This window comes from Carcharhinus amblyrhynchos, chromosome 24 (genome assembly GCF_965287045.1).
Source record: "Carcharhinus amblyrhynchos chromosome 24, sCarAmb.v2.hapA, whole genome shotgun sequence".
NCBI classification, from domain to species: Eukaryota; Metazoa; Chordata; class Chondrichthyes; order Carcharhiniformes; family Carcharhinidae; genus Carcharhinus; species Carcharhinus amblyrhynchos.
Genome location: NC_137347.1, coordinates 13,255,493 through 13,271,061, shown reverse-complemented (window position 1 = coordinate 13,271,061; position 15,569 = coordinate 13,255,493). Strand labels below are relative to the sequence as shown.

The 15,569-nt window shown below is 43.7% G+C and overlaps 1 protein-coding gene across 2 annotated transcripts in view; it reads right to left on the bottom strand.

Annotated features, from left to right (window-relative positions):
- Positions 1-10,519: 10,519 nt before the first annotated feature.
- The window catches only part of angpt2b (angiopoietin 2b), a 217,863-nt gene continuing 212,813 nt past the window's right edge, over positions 10,520-15,569 (bottom strand). For both annotated transcript variants that reach the window (XM_080211209.1, XM_080211210.1), the window contains exon 10: positions 10,520-13,657. In XM_080211209.1, coding sequence (XP_080067335.1) covers positions 13,497-13,657 — 161 coding nt within the window. In that variant the 3' untranslated portion in view covers positions 10,520-13,496. The remainder of the gene's footprint in view (positions 13,658-15,569) is intronic.

Sequence of the window (15,569 nt, the reverse complement as noted above, 5' to 3'; positions counted from 1 at the left end):
ACCCTTTCCAAACAAAAAAAACTATCTTATTTTTTGAATGTTCAATTACTTTAGCCCCACCAGAATACTGGAGGAAAATGTTCAATTTTTCCACAAACCCTCGTGTGCAGGATTGCTTCCTGACTCCACTCCTGAATGGCTTAATTTTAACATTAAGAAGACTGGATTCATGCAACAAGTGAGATAGTTTCTCTTCATCTATCCTATCACACTCTTTAATCATCTGGGTGAGATGCTCATTTGGAGAGTTGGTGCAGACCCGATGGGCCAAATGGCCTCTTTCTGCAGTAAATGCTTTTGTTGTGTTGTCTTTTTTGGTTTGAGAAAGGAATAAATTAGATCACTCCTCAGCCTTTGAAGCTAATCCCAATATGACGCAGTACGAAGGCTGTTGCTGGCAGCAATTGCAAGTCAACCTGTGCCAATAATTCTGAGAAAGGTGTGTTTGGGCTGGGAATGCCATATGAAAAAAATATAGAACTTGTTGAAATGGCATGAAAGGGGGACGTTCCAAGTCACCACAAATATCTCAGCAGGAAAAACCCACCAAACAACAGGTTTGAGACAAGCAGGGAAAGCTATTATCAACCGTAGACCAAGATAAATGAGGTAAGTCAAACACTTCAATTAATTGTTGAAATGTGATTATTCCCACCCTATCCAAGCAATCCAGAATAACGTCAGTGGAGAATTGGCGTCTGATTTGATGAGAGCGAAATAGATTGAGTGGGCAAGTAACTGAAGGACAAAACGCTGGGGAGAAATGGCATTTGAGGGAAGCTGCTTGAAAACATGATGGAGCGCCGTTGCTGAGTTTTCTAGTCGGTGTATCTCGAGTGAAAATTTGGGAAGGATTTACAGTGCTTGGTGACCGGTGCAAAGATATAATCATCAACTTGCTGCAGCGGAGAGTCTTAATGAAATGTGAAAGCTGCAGAAGGGTCGCATTGCTGTCAATTGTCAAATAGGTTTTCTCTCTTGCAATATTGTAACAAATCTAGCTGCCTTTTGACACAGAGCCTAACGAGAATCAGTGAGTTCTGGGACTGACAATGATCGGATTTCTGTACGGTGTACGACGAGAATATCAAAACTTGCCAATCCCTTCAAGCCTGAATTTAATTGATTGTAAATGAGCCTTCAATTCAGCACAGATACACAGCCTTTGGAAATGAATGGAAGCACGTGCAATTCTACAGTGCACGGTTGTTGATAACAAATGCTCCGACAAAGCAGCCTGCTTGAATTCTGTGCATCGGTTTCTCTTCTGCAGTTTAACTAGCATTCACGCTCATCAAGATTGTGCCTCACTCCCAGTGCTGCATGGAATACAATGAGCTTGATTCTAAATGAAATACTTCATTACTGTGAACAGACTTTATTGGTAAATGCCAGAATGTCAGAGGGACCTGGTATTGAATTAAAATATCAAATGGCGCCCCAGAGAGCTGCATTTCAAGGAATGCAAGATTACTTGTATTGGTGTGGTAGCAGGTGGGTCAAAGGTGATACCAAAATGATAAATTAACGCCAAGCCCAATGGAATCCCGGTATGAAGCAGAGAATAAACACAATGGGTGGGATTCTCCTGACCACCCACTCCCCCCTCCCCCACATGGCCCTCATCCCGAGGGCCAGCCTCGATCGCCGGTCTCCCTCCCTCTGTCACTGATCCATAATACAGAGTGGCAGCGGGACCCTCCCCCACCCCTACCGTTCTCCCCCCTCCCCCCAGAGGCCCCACCTCTCTGGCCCCACCCCCTTGCAACTGCTCAATGCCTGGTGGGCAGTGCCAAGATGCCCCTTGAGCAGGACTGGGGGACCAGGCTGGCAATGCCCACATGGTAACTCCCCTTACGCTTGACCCTGTGGGGGGTCTCCGTGGGCCCCCTTCACTCGAGCAGAGGTCAGGCCACCAGCTCCCTGTTTGAAGGGACCTGTTGTAAACCCCACCGGAGTGAAACATTCCTGGTGGGGCGGCGGGGGGTGAGGGTGGCGGGAGGCTAGCAGGCCCGGAGATCTCTGTTCTGGGCCTGCTAATGAATTTTTACATAATTTATTCAGATGCGCGCCGATTTCTGGCACAGAGTTGATGACGCCAGAAATCGGGGTGGCCAGGGGCGCGCAGAGGCCATGGCCCCCAGCAGGAAGCCCCCTACACAACCTCTGCTTATGTCTCCCCAGCCACTGCATTGGTAGAGCAGCGCAGCAGGTAAGGAGGATCATCCCCATTGGGTGAGATCCTCTACCCTCCCAGCCACATGTTTCCCACCAGCAGGAGGCGACACCTTGTCCCGCTGACAATGGGATTCTCATTGATGTCGCCCCATGCTGGCGGGGAACCCACAGACGGGACTGCGCTGCCGAATTGAGAGTCCTGCCGGTGTGAACAGCTGAACAATTGCAGCCATGTCTTTTTTTGAGACAAGACAGTCAGGGTGACAATGGATAAGTAATCCCTCTCCATCATAGATAGCGGATACTGGGGAGCATCCAAGAGGCTGATGAATTTTAATGCAATGAAGTACATATTGATATAGTTTGGACTAAATCATCCAATTTTAAAAGGGGTGTTGGTGCAGAATGGCCTGGTTTTAGGGTCAGAGGGCAACATTCACCAACACTTGAGGATTTAAATAGAGGAAACTTTAAAAAAAACATCTAGTACACTTGACCTCTCACAACCTTACAGGCCTCAGGTTGCCTGTGGGATCAGCTCATATCTAGGAAGGGAGTGAAGCTGATAATAATATTAAAATCAATGCCAATGTTAATTTAAAAATTATTAGTGAGGCCAGGACACAATTGCCTTAGCACCCTCACTGGTGAAGGTCCTTACTGGCTAGGACCATGTATGGTCCCCCCCCATAAGGTGTGACATGACGTGATGGCCTCATCAGTAGGACCGGGAGCCATTGAGGCCTCCTGGGAAATTGGGTGGGGGGGGGCAGTGCCAGCATGGGACACTGGCACCACCCACTGGGCAGTGCCAAGTGAGCAGGGTGTAAGGGGACGGGCAGGACGATGATGCAGTAGGGCCAAAAGGGATCGGCTGGGAGAAGGAAAGCTGCATCCTATAGCTGAGTCTTGAAGAACTGCATTTAACCTTGGGACTGCAAGTTAGACAGTCTGGAGCTAAAATCTCAGCAGCTCAATGCCTTAATTCATCTCTGGCCTCTGGACCCTGAGAGGATGCTTGTGTGAATACATACATGACGAGTGATTTCAAGATCAGCCCAGTAACCGTCTGTGTTGGACCATGTCCACAAATGACTACCATTTTGATGCAGTAATATGTATTTGTTGGCAGATGTCCATTTATCTGGAACTGGTGATTCAGGTAGCAGCTGGACACTATGTTACAAAATGAACATTAGACACAATAATGAGAAAGCGTTGAGAATGTAATGGTAATGTTAATTTTAGCAGTGACAATAACAGATAAAAATAAATACATCTTTTTCATGAGAAAAATCATGCTGAACAAGCCAATTCTTTTGAACATTTTGCCTCATACCAGAATTCCAAGATTTTCAGTTTTTATTTCCACTCAACCGATATGGTCTTGCATAAATTATTCTGGATTTTCAGAATGGCGGGGGCTCAGATCCCAAAATGCTTTCCTCGATTACACTTCAGAATGAGCCCTTCCATGTGAAAATATTCTGGCCGGGGTGAAATTATAGAATGGTATAGCGCAGAAGGCTTTTTGGCCCATCATGCCTATTTTTGGTAGGGCCCTCCAACCAGCTTCAGAACCAAACTTTTTCTCCATTAACATGCAATTTGTTTTCTTTGATGCATGCATTCAATTCTTTTTGCATGTGACTTTTGAACGTGCTCATGTTTTTTTAGGCAGAATGTTCCAGATTGCAACATGCTGTGTAAATAAAGGTTTTGTCACGTTACCTCTGTTTCTTTTTCCAATCACCTGTATTCTCTGTCCTTTGATTATCAGCCCTTTGATCATTAGAAATGTTACAACTCCTTAGGTCTATCCAAACCATTCATGATTTTGAAGATCTCTATTATGCCTTTTCACCTTCCTTCCACAAGGAAAATTATCACAGCTTCTGCAATCTTTCCTAAATAACTGAAGTTCATTGCCCCCGGTCACACTCTCGTAAATCTCCTCTGCACCCTCTCCTGGGTCTTGACAATTCCTGTAGTTTTGTGTCCAGAATTCAACACAATTTTGCAGCTGAATCTAATCAGGTTTAACAAAACTTCCTTGCTTTTGTACTCTATGGGGGTGATCGCCAAAACTGATGCCATGTTACACTTAAACATTGATTGACAGAAGACAAGACTTCCATTTCTCACTTGTGAGGAAGTCCTGCCTTGGAGAACAGCCAGCTAATTAGCTTGGCTGACTGCTGTCCAATCCCTCTGGCCACAGAATAGACACTAAGTCCCAGAATCCTGAGTCCAAAGATGTGCAGTTTAGGTGGATTGGCCTTGCTACATTGCCCCTGGGTATCCCAAGATGTGTAGGTTAGATGGATTAGCCATGGATTTAGGCTGGGTGGGAAAAGGCCCTTAAGGCATCATTCAGTGGGCATTTAAGGGCCTTAACTGGGGCAAAGGTGGGTTTCCGGTCTGAGGCCCGGTTGCCTTTGCATTAAGTCATGACCAGGCCCGGGCAAGTGGAGAACTGGTGGGCGGTCCATGCAATTTCATACTCCAGGAGACCATCCAGGCACAAGGTGTGAAGGTAGTCAGAGAAAAATAACCATTGGGCGGGGAGGGAGGTCAATGCCAAAAGTACAACTCCAAGGATCTAAGTGCAGTACCACAAGAAGTGTAATGAGCCAACCTGAGTGGTCAAGGTCAGTGAATGCACCTTCAAGTGCCTTATCCTACTAACTGTACCACATGTCCCAGACTACTCAATTCACCTCATCCCCATTATTCACTGACCAATAATCTCAATTAACCAGGTCTCATTCAATATACTTCATCTCGCTTTTGCCAATCAGTAATGTTACAAGCCTCACCCCCCACACATCTCAAATCACACACACACACACACACACACACACACACAGCTATTCAACCATATCACCCGAAATGCATGGGTGAAGTTTCTGTTTATCTAACTATGAGTGAAATCAAATACACTAAAATGTGTTTTCCCTGAACTAGTGGCACTGGGGGAGATGACACTTTCAACATTAAATGAGGATTAAGGTTATCCACCGTCCACTCTCTAAGCATTGTTGGTACAACATTCACCCAGATGACCCAGAATCCAGTCCAAGATTTCTTAATTCTTCTTATGAAATAGATCCCAATATACAAACTCTGTGCTTTAGTGTCATCCCAAGACTCGACTTTGAAGGATACCCATGTGTTGCAGAAAATATTATTTGAGTCCCTACTGCTCCAAAAAGGAAGTGTCCTTTACAGGAAAGGCTGCGGCCAGTGGTGTGGCAGAATTCATTGAGGATGATGGTATTCTCCTTAATACTTCATTTTCCTTCTCATACCCCCACCCTGAACCCACAGTAGCTGACTAACAAGCTACATGCTGTATGCATAAACCTCCGACTTTCTCTTCTCCCCTGAAGAGAACCTTACTCTTGTCCCTTTTTCCTTTCCATTATCCAGATAACCCTGATGACAAACAGTGGATGAAGACCAAGAGGACAGTGAGAACAAAAACATAATGGGTAGAGTTTTACCATCCTGCCCACCACAGGAATCATGGAGAGTGGGACACGGACGATGCAAAGGTCCATTGTCCCCGGGCTGGATTTTAAAATATTTTATTATTTATTAGTCACAAATAGGCTTACATTAACACTGCAATGAAGTTACTGTGAAAATCCCCGAGTCACCACAGCCCAGCTGTTTGGGTACTCTAAGAGACAATTTAACATGCCCAATGCACCTAACTCGCACATTGTTTGGACTGTGGGAGGAAACCAGAGTACCCAGAGGAAACTCATGCAGAGATGGGGAGAATGTGCAAACTCCACGCAAACAGTGATGCAAGCTGGGAATCAAACCCGGGTCCCTGGTGCTGTGAGGCAGCAATGCTAACCACTGTGCCACTGTGCCACACGTGCTGGATTTTGGGGCAAAAGAGCAGCAGCATGTTGGCAGCTAGTTCTGGAGTGCCTCTGCCTAGGAGAACTCCTCCCCCTGGGATGATTCCCCACTCTGCGACCCAACTGGTCACCTAGACCAGGTGGTTCTTACTCTGCTATGTTGCCCTTTAAGGTTGCTGCAATCATGGCTTATCAATCATTAGCTGTGAACATTGACAAAGCTCCTATTTTCAAAATATGTTAATCCCAGGCTAATGCTGAAAAAGAATCTCACCTTCGTTTAATAAGAACATAAATTTTGGGATATAGACTCCCTTCAAAGTTTAATTTACAAATAGAAACAAGAAACAGGAGTAGGCCATTCAGCCCTTGGAGTCTGCTCCACCATTCATTAAAATCGTGATCGATCATGAAATTCAATATCCTTATCCCTCCTTCTCCCCTGTATCCCTTGATTCCTTTAACCCCAAGAGTTAGATCTAAGTTCTTCTTGAAATCACACACTTTGGATTCAACTACTTTCAGTGGTAGTGAATTCCACACATTCACCACTCTCTGGGTGAATGAATTTCTCCTCAGTTCTAAAAGATTTACCCTTTATCCTCAAACTCTGACCCCTATTTATGGACTCTCTCACCATCGAGAACATTCTTCCTGAGTTTATCCTGCCCAACCCTGTTAGAATGTTATAAGTTTCTATGAGATCCCCTCTTACTCTTCTAATCTCCAGTGAACGTAATTCTAATCGACTTAATCTCTCCGCACATGACAGACGTGCAATCCCAGGAATCAGCCTGGTAAACCTTCTCTGCACTCCTTCTATCGCAAGCACATCCTTCTTCAGATAAGGACACCAAAACTGCATACAATACTCCAGGCGTGGCCTCACCTAAGCTCTATACAATTCTAGTAAAACATCTCTGAGTGTTTCTGCGACTCATCGGTCTCACTCAAAAAAGAAACAATCTTCGCGACTTGCATAGTTGTGTCCAGTGCTGTGGCCCTTGCTTCTGCTGCAGTCCTAATGACAAAAGTGAAATGATTAAACACACCAAGCCTAATTTATTTTCCCTCTAGATGACAAATGTGAAACAGATGGCCCTCGCAAATTATTGCTAATGAAATGCTTGTCTGCACTGACAAACTTCCCATTTCACAAAAACAATAGTGTCCACACATTTAGAATACAACAATTTTTTTTCAAATTCTCATTGCTGAACAAGTGCAATCAGTCATTCACATGAGCTGTGGCCAATGCACAGAAGGAATAATAGATTTAGTTATCAGAATGTGACAGGGTGATTTGTAAAAGCATATTCTCTGACCATCTCTTGTAAACAAGGCAATCTTGTGCCAAAATTATTTTGTAGCAACTTATTTCATTTTTAACTGAGAAGTATATCATAATTAAGTTAAAAATTACAGTAAATGACAGAGTCTCAGAGCTTTACTATAGTATTAAATAGAACATACACCAAGAAAACCATTTGGCTCAACCAACCTATGTTAATGTTTACCCTTCACGTCCTTTCTCATCTAACTCCATCAGCAAAATCTTATATTGCCTTTTCTCTCATATGTCTATCCTGTTTCTCCTTAAATGCATCTGTTCCATTCATCACCTTTGCTCCCTGTGCCACCAAATTCCACATTCCCAGTGTTTGGGTTTTGAATTGTAACTAGTCTGATTGACACATATGGCTTTCTGTAGTAATGAGGTTGCCTCTGGAGGCAGACATGTTTAGAGCAGTTCAATATAGACTCTCACTGAGCCAAAACACCCAGCAAAGCCCCAACCAACCTAACTAATACCCAGCCACCCATTACCCCAATCGCCAGAGTAGTATCCTGACCACTTGACTATAGTTGACTAACTCCCTGACCAAATGACTTCATCCCTGAACTGACTATACCCCCCAACCTGACCACACCTGGCTAACCCCCCAACCTCCTGATTAACCACCAACTACCTAACTCATCCCCCCAGCCCAACATGGTTTTGCTCTGATCATCTGACTACCATGCTGACCCAACCCAACCTGCCAATTCTATTCTACACCACCCGACCACTTCCTCACCACCCAACTACACCCACAACCAACCAGACGACCCACTCACCCACATCGTGCCCCCCCCACCCACACTCTTTTTCATTCATTCACACACTCATTCACTGACCCAAGTTCATTCATTACAAGACTTGGGTCTTTAACAAGCTACCTGAAAATGGCAACCAGTGCTGGGGGCATGACCTCCCTTTTCCCTGTCTCTGCTGCAGGAGGGAGCAGTAGCATAGTCGTATTTTCATTGGACAAGTAATCTAGAGCCCCAGGGTAATGTTCTGGAGACCTGGGTTCAAATCCCACCACGGCAGCTGGTGAAATTTGAATTCAATGAAGATCCGGAATTAGAAGTCTCCTGATGACCATGAAACCATTGTCAATTGTTGTAAAAACACATCCAGTTCACTAATATCCTGTTGGGAAAGAAATCTTGACCTGGTCTGACCTACACATGACTCTAGATCCACAGCATTGTGGTTGACTCTCAACTGCCTTCAGAGTTGGGTAATAAATGCTGGCCCAGCCAGCAACCCATTGCTCATCTTTCTGGGAATTGCAGGCCCAGCAGCATCCAACTCCAGCAGGGTTTTGGAGTTGCCAAGGCTGCTGAAGCTGCCTTCTATAACTGAGGCTGGAAGTCTGCTCCTCATATGCTGAAGGCCAGCGACAGTGGCATTGCTGTGGGGAGCCCTTGTTGAGTGTTAACCGGTGCAACATCAACTTTCTTTCAAGGTTGGGTTGGGGTGGGGCTGAGCAATATGTTACTCCACCCACCCCCACCAACCCCAGTACATTTTTACCATGATGCTTCACAGCTTTGGTGCACAATTAATGATCACCAGATTGTAATACTGATCCACTCCTTCTTGTTGGCAGACAGAACAGATAAATACACAGATTGGACTTTGGACAATTTTATTTTTTAAATTAATCCAAAAAAAACTGTTGTAAATTGTACGCTCATGCTTAATAATTTTTTTAAAGAAAGTGACAATATATGAAACAGTTTTGAGTTATTGTTTGACAATTTAACTTAAATTTATTTCGCAGAATAAGGGTAGCAGTAATCTTTTCCAATATTTGCACACATTGGAAACAGTAAATACTTAAGCGATAATTACTTATATATTACCTCCATTCTCTGGAAGTATGACTGATGAATCAATATTTGTAATATTCTTTATTTCAATAAAGTACTGAAAAGAATGGATATATTTCAGTAAAAAACATTTTTCAACCTTTTTACACCAGAATCCAAATCATTTCCAGATGATTTAAGGGATTCACTGCCGCAAATGTAGGATCAGCTTATTAACAGATGCATGTTAACAAATTTGCTTTTTGTTAGTTATGTTAGATGTTACTATGCAAGTGTGGTAGAGTTTTGTTTTGGGACCTTTACAAAGGTCTGCACCATAAGGTACTGTTGTTCCACCTGGTTGTGATGTTTAACCTGTCACTGGCACACTTCCAATGTCTGACTTGGAGAAATATCCCAGTATTTGAGTATACAGCTGTATCGTACTCCACGCACAGAGGATAGGGTGTGCGAAACAAGAGGGCGTGCAAAATACGGGACCATCAATCATAAGTGGTGTTCTTTAATTAACAATTGGCAGTGGGATTGTTAATACGATTAAACTGTCAACAGAAAAAGGGCCGCCAATCAATTTTTCTTTGAAAAATGTATCGTCCAAAGCCCAGTTGTACTCCCACTACACTGCATCTGTGTCCCTGTGGGGTGCAGCTGGGGTGGGGGACTGTGGAACAAAATCGAGAAAATGCTGGAGAAACTCAGCAGGTCTGGCAGTAACTGTGGAGAGAGAACAGAGCCAACATTTCGAGGCTGGATGGCCTTTGTCAGAGCTGAAGGCAAAGAAAATCAGACAGGATTTATGAGGGTAGGGCAGGGCTGTAAGTGCACAAAGGGAATGTAAATGTGCTGATAAAGGCAGCGAAAGGTGACCATTAAGTAACTGGAATGTGTGAATGGCAGAACAAAGGTACAGATTGGAAGGCATTACCTGAGGAATGTTGCAGTTGGCCCTGGGATGGGGGTATGGGGAGTGTGGAGATACGATGGCGAGCCAGATTTCAGAAATGGAAAATTAAAAATAAGAACAAAAAGTGATTAAAATGGATGAATGAGATGAAAAGAAGAAATTGAATAAAATAAATGAAAATGGCGGGGGAGGAAAGAGTTCGCGTTCTGAAGTTGTTGAACTCAATGTTCAGTCTGGAAGGCTGTAAAATACCCAATTGGAAGATGAGGTGCTGTTCCTCTGGTTTACATTGGGCTTCACTTGAACATTGCAAAAGGCCAAGGACAGACATGTGGACAGTAGAGCAAGGTGGGGTGTTGAAATGGCAAGCAACAGGAAGGTCTGGTCCTGTTTGCTGAAGGTGTTCTGCAAAATGGCCACCTAGTCTGTGTTTAGTCTTTCTAATGTAGAGTAGATCGCACTGAGAGCAGCAAATGCAACAGACCAGAGATTTAAGGAGGTGCAGGTAAAGGACTGTTCCACCTGAAAAGAGTGGTTGGGCCTTTGAATGGTGAGCAGGGAGGAGGTAAAGGGGCAGGTGTTGAACCTTTTACGGTTGCATGGGAAGGTGTTGTGGACAGGGAGTGAGGGTGCTGCAGTTAGATTTGATTTGATTTGATCTATTATTGTCATATGTGTTAACATACAGTGAAAAGCATTGTTTCGTGCGTGCTATATAGACAAAGTATACCGTTCATAGAGAAGAAAAGGAGAGAGTGCAGAATGTAGTGTTACAGTCATAGCTTGGATGTAGAGAAAGATCAACTTAATGCAAGGTAGGTCCATTCAAAAGTCTGACAGCAGCAGGGAAGAAGCTGTTCTTGAGTCAGTTGTACCTCAGACTTTTGAATCTTTCTCCCGATGGAAGAAGGTGGAGGATTGTTTGAATGTGGAGGCTGGTGGGGACAAGGGATCCCTATCCTAATTGTGGGTGGGAGGGAATTGGGTGAGAGCAATGGATTGGGTGAGGGGTCGGATGCAGTTGAAAGCCAAAGCGGGTGGCAAACTATGATTTCGGAAGAAGGAAGACAGATCAGCAACGGTGTTTTGGAATGTGGTATCATCAGAATAGATGTGGTGGAGACAAAGGAACTGAAAGAATGAGGCATAAAGAGCTGTAGTCAAGGTAGCTGTAGGAGTCGACGGACTTGTAGTGGTTACTGGTGGAGAGTCTATGGTTTGGATTGCACAGAGATGGTGGTGGGAAATAGAAAAAATCATCACAGGTCAGTCCCACATAACTGCTCGCAGCATTTTGACACTGATGGGCCAGCAAGTGTTCAATGGCCACTATCTTGGTAGCAGAGGATTTCACAATGAAGGCAGCAGTTAGTTTTGCTTTGACTGTCAAAAAACACAGCAGAAATTCTCAGAACGAACGTGAAGCTTGATTTCTTCTCTTTTACAAAATGTGTTAGGCCTCCTTTAGTCATAGAATCATAAAATCCCTATATGGGAAAAAATAGGCCATTTGGTCCATCGAACCTGCGCTGACAACAATCCCACACAGGCCCTATCCCTGTTCCTCCACATATTTACCCAGCTAATCTCCCTGATACTAATGGGCAATTTAGCATGGCCAATCAACCTAACCCACAATCTTTGGAACGTAGGAGGAAATCAGAGCACCCGGAGGAAACTCACACAGACACGGGGAGAACGTGCACACTCCACACAGACAATGGCCTGAGAACAGAATTGAATCCGGGTCCCTGGCGCTGTCAGGCAACAGTGTTAACCACTGTGCTACCCTGTGTCTTGTAGGTAATGCTATGATTTGCCAGTTAGCATGATTCACAGTTTATATAACAATTACATTTAGTACACATTCACAATAGCATTTTAAAACTGCAGGTGGCCTCACATTTGGTGCAAGAACAAAGAGGTTGCTGTGCACTTTAAAGTGAACTGCTTTAATAGGGTCTGCAAGACACAGCCACCTCAAACAGAACCGTATTTTTTGCGGCGAATTGAATTTTTTCGATTGTTCACAGGAATGATCTAGGTTTAAGTTTCTTTATTAGTGTCACTAGCAGGCTAACATTAACACTGCAATGAAGTTACTGTGAAAATCCCCTAGATGCCACATTCCGGCGCTTGTTCGGCTACACTGAGGGAGAATTTAGCATGGCCAATGCACCTAACCAGCACATCTGTGGGAGGAAACCCACACACACACTCTACCCTTTCTGTTAAGTGTTGGCTCTGTGATTGACAGGATACCTGGGGGCACAAAGTGCAATGGTTGGATGCACTATTACTTATTTCAAATACAATCTTACACTGCAAAAGCAATGATATGGCAATAACAGAAAACAGATAGACTGGACAAATTTTCTCCGCGTTAAGGCAGGCGGCAGAAACTTTCAGAGCACATTCCAATGGAACAACGTTAGTCAAGACCTAATGCGGTGGAAGACACTGAACCATGTTTGTATACAGGGAAGGGTGAAATGGTTTGGCACTGGGCTCTCCACATTTTTCATGTTCAATCATAATTGTATCAAAAAAAAACAGGACAAAAGATTTTAAAAACACATCGATACAAACAGCTGGGTGTGCAGCAAATAGAACATCTGTTCGAACACAAATACTCAGTGGCAGCCAACAAGAAATGAAATTATTTTGGAACAATCTGCAACATGTTGTCTGATGTGAGAACTGAGCCTCATTAATAAAAAATAACTGGCTGTCCTCAAAAACCTCCATCGGACACAAACAGATAAACATAATAAAGATGCCTTTTCTTTTCTAAGACAGAATTTACAGAGGAAGCGTCCGACCAAATTCTGCATGTTAAATAGTTAAATGTGTTACATTGGCGCTTTGCTATCTGCTCACTGTGGTCATGGGCTCCGTACACACTGAAGGAGAAAGCAGGTGTGAAGGCTTATGCATCGAAGACAATACTGAAAGCAGCTGACAAAGAATGAACACTTTCGAATACACTTTGCCCTGAATCTAGATTATGTCAATGGGCAACGCATTATTTGCATCATTCGAGTTGAACAGGAGAAACCCAGAGGGGCTTTTTCTATTTCAGGGACTAGTTCAATGGCAAGTCATTTAATATTCTCCTTCCAGCCTTCTGCCGAGATTGTCCTTGTCAAATTTTTCACCACTGAAGAAGTGCAGGAAGGAATTGTTTTTTTAAAACATTTCTAGCAATCTGCAGGCTGATAGCTGTGATAGTGAAGCCTTTAATATTTATATCCCAGCAGTGTGTGCAAAATGATTTAATAACATTAAATCAGAGGCCTTGCTGCGGACATGGAGTATCCCTTACATGCGAAGGTGAATTCCTTTAGCTGCTCAGAAAAGCGATCCTTGTGCATTGCTCAGAAAGCCACAGGTCGAATCATCATTGTGGTGGACTTGAGGGAGTAATGTGAGCCTTTCCAGTAATGCCACTTAATCCCATTAAATCGAATTGTGTTCATCCCGCCTGAGTAATACATGCCATTCAGGTTAGAAGGGCCACAGGCCTGAAACCACCATCCTGCAGACAAAAACAATAAATAAAATGACATTTAGAACATAGCCACCTTAAATCACTTTATCACATTGGCTTACAGTCAGTAACTTGGGCAGAAATCATAGATTCATAGGATTCTACAGTGCAGAAGGAGGCCATTCGGCCCATCAAGGCTGCACCAACCACAATCCCATCCAGGCCCTAATAAAGAATATTTTAATAGGCAACAATGTGGTACTATGAGGATAGGTGTTTGAGATCTCCTCTGTCATGAAAACTCAATTTGGGTTATGTATCTGGTAAAGGCAGCTGGTGCAGTTTAGTCACGAGGAATGGAAAATTGGCAGTACCATTATTCTAATCAGCTGTTATGTACCACCAAGAAGTAGGTTTAATGTTCTGCATTGCCAGAAGGAGAGGAATGAATTATCTTGTGAATCTATTGGATACATCCCAAAGAACATCAGGAGAAACACGTGCAATGCAGGAGAAAAATCATAAATTGGTGTTGATTGTCAGGCTGGTTTGCAGTGCTGTGTACTGGAAGCTACATGTATTAATACATAGGGCCCTGTTTTTTTCCGATAGAGAAATCATGTAGACACCTGCAGACTCGCTCAGGCGAGACCGGAAATTCCTACCCAAAGTCCGCACTGATATATGTTATCGGGCCCTCACCTGCTCCGATTCTGGGCAGGCAAGGTGGTAGATTTCAGGCCATTGCTTCTGTTCTAGTGAAACAAAATAAGTGGCAGCCATTCACTGCTTCATTCCACAGGGCAATGTTTTGACCAATCAGAGTCGAGCTGCCCTGTTTAAATTTCAAACAATGCTTGCGAGTTAACTCAGTCAACATCAACTGGTACATTCTCCATGGCAATGCCTCAAGCAATCAGAGGCCACATGCTAACCAATCAGCGCTTTTCTTTCATGCAGGACAAAATTTGTTGAATTCCCTTACATTGTATTCTTGCAAATGTCCTGATGAGTGCAATATGAAAAGCTTTGACAAAAAAGTCTCTTTTTCTTCAGCAACATTCGAGTTCTGTACTGCTAAACAAGTATTGCTAACCAATATAAAGTTCTTATATTCACAAGGTCACACATCCTTCCTGACTTGGAAATATGTCACCATTCCTTCATCATTGCTTGGTGGAATACTAGAACTCCCTTCCTAATATCACTGGGGATGCATTTACCACATGGTCTGCAGGAGTTCAAAGTGTAACCCTTTCAAAGGCTATTTATTGGGTTTGAGCAACAAATACTGGTCTTGCCAGAAACACCTAGATACCTAGAGCTTTTTTTTAAGTTGCAAAGCAGGCAGATGCTTTCAGTTTCATTAACATGTTTGAAATGTCAACCAGTCTCCTGGGAGCAAGTTGGCTGTCTGCCTTTGCCCTGACTCCATGAAACCTGGAAAGTGGCAGGTTGCAAGCCAACTTCTCACAGTGCTAGATTCACATTAAATAACTGATATGCCATTATAGTTACACCAATATCCAGATTCATAAGAACATAAGAAATAGGAGCAGGAGTAGGCCATCTAGCCCTTTGAGCCTGCCCCGCCATTCAATAAGATCATGGCTGATCTGTCGTGGCTCAGTTCAACATTCCCGCCCTCTCCCCATAACCCTTAATCCCCTCGCTTATCAAAAACTCATCAACCCGCGTCTTAAAAATATTTAGCGAGACAGCCTCCACCACCTCAACGGGCAGGGAATTCCAGAGATTCATCACCCTTTGAGTGAAGAAGTTCCTCCTCAACTCCGTTCTAAACTGACCCCCCTTTATCTTGAGGCTGTGCCCCCTAGTCCTACTGTCCTTTCTGAGCGGGAAGAGTCTCTCCACCTCTATCCTATCCATTCCATTCATCATCTTATACGTCTCAATGAGATCTCCCCTCATTCTTCTAAACTCTAACGAGTACAAGCCT